Source organism: Chelonoidis abingdonii, chromosome 3 (genome assembly GCF_003597395.2).
Source record: "Chelonoidis abingdonii isolate Lonesome George chromosome 3, CheloAbing_2.0, whole genome shotgun sequence".
NCBI classification, from domain to species: Eukaryota; Metazoa; Chordata; order Testudines; family Testudinidae; genus Chelonoidis; species Chelonoidis abingdonii.
Genome location: NC_133771.1, coordinates 76,141,037 through 76,145,636, shown reverse-complemented (window position 1 = coordinate 76,145,636; position 4,600 = coordinate 76,141,037). Strand labels below are relative to the sequence as shown.

The following is a 4,600-nucleotide window of genomic DNA, read 5'->3' as shown; positions in this document are numbered from 1 at the left end:
AGAAAGATGAAAAAATGTCCTGGATTTTACCTTGTAATAGTAATTTGTACACTATAGAAATACCACCCATAATTTTGCACATGGGTGAGTTCTTTTTAGATAGTAACTTTCTTCAAAGATTGGATTTCAGTCTATCAGATTAAAGCACAACATGAGCTGTCCTTTTATATTTCATACTGAAGTGCTGGTGAATTTAGGAGATTCACAGTATGCTGTAAGTAAACCTTTTAAGACTTAGCAATAAATGGGTATTATTAAATATTTGAATCATGAAAGCAACTTTTGAACTCTTACGTAAAAGATCAATTCTAGTTTGTAGTTCTATAACCTTTTCATTCAGTGTTCCATGTTATGTTCTTAAATCTATAGTTCTTTCACACCTTTCAGCATTTGTGTTCCATCTTCGATTACAAGGAGGTAACACAGAAATTAACATATCATTCACATATCATATCATCCAATGTTTACCATAAAAATCAACTGCTGGCATAGGCCCCACTCCAGCAAAGCACTTACACCCATGCTTAAAACTAAGTACGCCCTTAAGTGTGTTGCTGGATCAGGGCCTTAAATATTATTCAAGCTATACTTTTTTCCTGATGTAAGTTTTTGTATATTCTTCCTTTTTCTAAATTTCTGGCTTCTTTCTTCATGCTTTATTTCAGCTGCTGACTACTCTTTAGATTAAACTAAATCTAGAGGGATGCTGCCATTCTGTTTAGACATAGTCCAAAATTTCTGCCTCTGATTTACTTTCATTTAAGGATGTTAAGTTTTGACCAGATCCATAACCAGTAGCTGTCAATGGAAATATGCTGATCTACACCAGGTAAGTTCTCCTTCAACAATCATTTTTTTTAGGATTCTTATACCACAGTATATCTTATACAGTTAGTATATTCAGATGTACATATTCAAACCTGTGATCATACCAAAATAAAGGGTCTTGATTCTAAGAGCTGCCTCCAAGTCAGTGGGAGCTATGGGTGATAAACACATGTTGCCATCAAGAACTATGTACAGTGGCTTTATCTTAGTACAAAATACATCTAAATTATTAAACCACCATATCTATGATTATCTATAGTATTGGGGGTTTTAATCCTAGTTGCTTAGGTTACAGGACAATGAATCCAAATAATGCACATATTAATAGACATATTAAAAACCATAATGACAAAACTGCATTTCAGAATTTGCTATGATAGCACACATAATACTATGAACATATTTATATTCAAATCTTGATTATATCCATTGTTCTGATGAGTGCTTTTTTTAAAATACCTTTCATATTACGTACTTTCAAAACAGCAAGAAACCCCCCTAAAAACAAACGGAGCCTTTGTTCTAACTAGAGCTGGTTGAATAATACTAATCTAATGTATGTAATTAATTTCACAATTTTCTTCTAATAAAATATTCAATCAATATTTCTTCACATTATTCACCCATCTCAGGATGCTATCCAGCTGTGATTGAAGTTCAATTAAAGTTGGAACAGACTTTTATACAGTTGGGTGAATAATTCACAAATATTCAGACATATATAAAAATTGCCAAATCTTCCAAATATTTGTTTGAATAATAGGCATATCCAATGGCGCCTGTACAGTTATATCAGTAGGATGTCGCTTGCAGTGATTGTGGATGGAAGACAACCAAGGGGGAGGCTAAAGACTTGGTACACAGATCAGATATCAGCAGAGCTCACGGTGACCAATCTGCATGGTAGCTTGGTATACAATCATGAGTTTTGGAAGAAGGCTATAAACATTGCTGACCCCGAACAGTGAAGTGTTAAGAAAGAAGAAGAAAAAGAGCTGAGCATCTAGTTATACAGATGAGTGTGATAAAATGAGTATATTGCAATTTATTTAAAGTAGCATTACCTGTGACTCTGATTCAAATAAGCACACGCTTAAGTTTAAGCATGTACTTAAATGCTTCGCCACATCAGGACTTCAAGCTTAATTTTCTCAGTTCCTCAATACTCTATCTTAAGGAGATGAGAGCAAATCCATATATTTCCAAGGTATCTTAGTGGACCTAACTGCAAGGGGAATACCTTTTTCCTGTTTAGAATCCAAAGGCTCTCTTATATTTGATAACTTTTTAAAGCTTATTTATAATACATTTTTTTCTAAATCCATATACCTTATGAATAGGAACCACTTAAATCAATGCAGTGTATCCAATTCTACAGTGTTCTTAGAATTTAAGAGGGCAGAAATTAAACCATGAGAAACATTATTGTCTTTTGAAATATTACACAAATTTCAAACTAAACCAGTAGATCGTTTCGTTAAAATTCTCTGAAATCTTAAGATTTGTGTCTTCATTTTCCAAGCATGTGAAATAGCTAATCTAAAGTACAACACACAATGTTAAAAATCACTGCGTCTTGTGTAAGACTGGGACAGATAATCTACTGAAAACATGAAAAACACTTGAATAAAAATTAAAGTAAACAATAAATTATTCTTCAGTGCACATAATTAGCTATATACAGTATAATTTAAAACTGAGTATTGATGACTTCTGATGCTGAGCTTTTAAAATCTGACAAACATAAATAAGATACCTCAAGAGAGGATAGCTGATAAACAGTGACATAAAACACAGATTATTTTTTTTCCTTCCCACCTCCACTTGGGCTACAGATTATGTCAGTTTCTTTGAAAAAATGCACAAAAAGATAAAAAGTTCAATTCCAAAACCATTTTTCTAAATTTCCAATGGACTTGTACTCCTGGTGTCTCCTTACATGGTCACAAGCAAGGCATGCATGTGATTCCCAGAACCGAGGGAGATGCACTGAGAAGTCTTTCCTCCAGTTAAAGTAGCTAAGGTACAGCTTATTATTTTTGTCAAGCATCAGAAGATACTCTGCTAGCTCTCTTGGGGAAAGGAAATCTTCCACATGAATGAAAGAATCTGCTGGAATATAATTCTCATAGTTTTCTCTGGATGGGCCCAATACAACTGGTACAGATCCAGCCAGAAGAGCATTGTAAAGTTTTTCAGTAATATAATCTTTGTGGATTGAGTTTTCAAAGGACAGGTAAAATTTACAAGTGGAGATAGTTGGAATCAAGTTTTTATCATTCACATAGTCTCCAAATGCTTGCCCATAGGTGTGGATTTCAGTATATTTGCTTAGCTCATTATAATACTTGACTCGAGCATGCTCGGGGTTCCAATTACTTACAACCCAACATACCAACTTCTCTTTGCTTGGCACTTCAAATGCAAAGGGGCTCGTACTAACCTTCATGAAGCCATAAGGCACTTGAATATCTGAATCACGCCGATAAGTCAGGGTCAGGTTGAACAGGTGTTCAATGCCACTCTTTTGAGGAGTGTGAGTTGGAGACTCCAAGTTCATCCAAATCCATTTCTGGAATGGTGGCCTAGCTTGCTGAGGTAAATTAGTGAGATCCCAGCTGATGTCTCTGTGGTGAATAAGGACGGCATGAGATCGGTTATACAGTGAGCGGTCAATAGTTAGATGGCACCTCTGGATGTTGAACATTGTTTGGCAGGACGTAAGATCAAATGTCTGCCCAAATGGCCAAACCCAGATCAGTATTGTTGTTTCATTAAAATCACTTTTGGTAGAAAAGAAGCTCTTCATTTTCAGAACTGAGCTAGCTGATTCTATGGGACCAGCAATCCAGCTGTTTGTTGGTTTGATGTAAATAAGTAAAAATGCCATGAAACAACCCAACACAATGAAGATAATTAAAAATGGCCGGAAAATTCCTTTGGATGTTGATGTCATAATTTGTTCTGAAAATAAAAACAAGAGGTGTTAATGGTGTACAAGCGTTCTATTAAAGCAATCACACATCAAAATGAATAGCCTTTTCAATATCACAAAGCCATGAAACTGTGTGGATTTACCCATGAACTTCCAAAGAATTTTCAATAAAAAGGAAATACCCACACACACGACAAACAGTGGCACACCACTTTTGCATTTGGAAAACTAATTTAAATAAACTGAGTGTTTAGGGTTTAGATGCACGTGACTACATCACTATAATTTACTCTGCCAACTGTATGCCTCTAACTTGGTTCAACATATAGAAGGTAGGCTGAGACTGTAGGCTCAGTCCAGGAGGAAGCAGACAGACACTGTTAGTCCCTGGATTCCCCTCTTGTTCCCAGGTGAAGAGTAATTAATTTACTACACTCCTTTCTGGGTATAACATGCTCCCTACCATGTGCTCAGCTGGGTCTGCTGACTGGTATGTGCCAGGGGGTCTGGAATCATGGCTCCAGGCACTCCCTAACCACTTGCTCATGGGGGGTCGGGGAGTTAGAAATTATTGCAAATGCAGCTCTTGCCTGCTCTCTAGATGGGACGAACATCCACACCTGCCATTAAGTACAACTAGAAAAAGAATCCAGGAATACTGGCTCAAGTTCTCGTGCTCTAACCCCTAGATTTACATCATTTCTAAGTAAGGGAAAACGCGTGATGATGAGATGCTGCATGGAGGCTAAATTGTGGTTTTTGTGTCACAGGCCTGGATAGGCAGCAGTGCAGTTACAGTGCCATAGGAATACCAGAGAGATTGCGCCCCTGTGAGAT

The 4,600-nt window shown here is 36.5% G+C and overlaps 1 protein-coding gene across 1 annotated transcript; it reads right to left on the bottom strand.

Annotated features, from left to right (window-relative positions):
- Nucleotides 1-1,029: 1,029 nt before the first annotated feature.
- Nucleotides 1,030-3,784, bottom strand: FUT9 (fucosyltransferase 9). The gene has a single exon (XM_032774070.2). The coding sequence runs from the start codon at nt 3,782-3,784 to the stop codon at nt 2,708-2,710; it is 1,077 nt and encodes a 358-aa protein (XP_032629961.1). The 3' UTR covers nt 1,030-2,707.
- Nucleotides 3,785-4,600: the final 816 nt, after the last annotated feature.

Bases quoted from the DNA above. Each gene is read 5' to 3' on its own strand.
- FUT9 (XM_032774070.2), bottom strand. From the start codon at position 3,784: ATGACATCAACATCCAAAGGAATTTTCCGGCCATTTTTAATTATCTTC.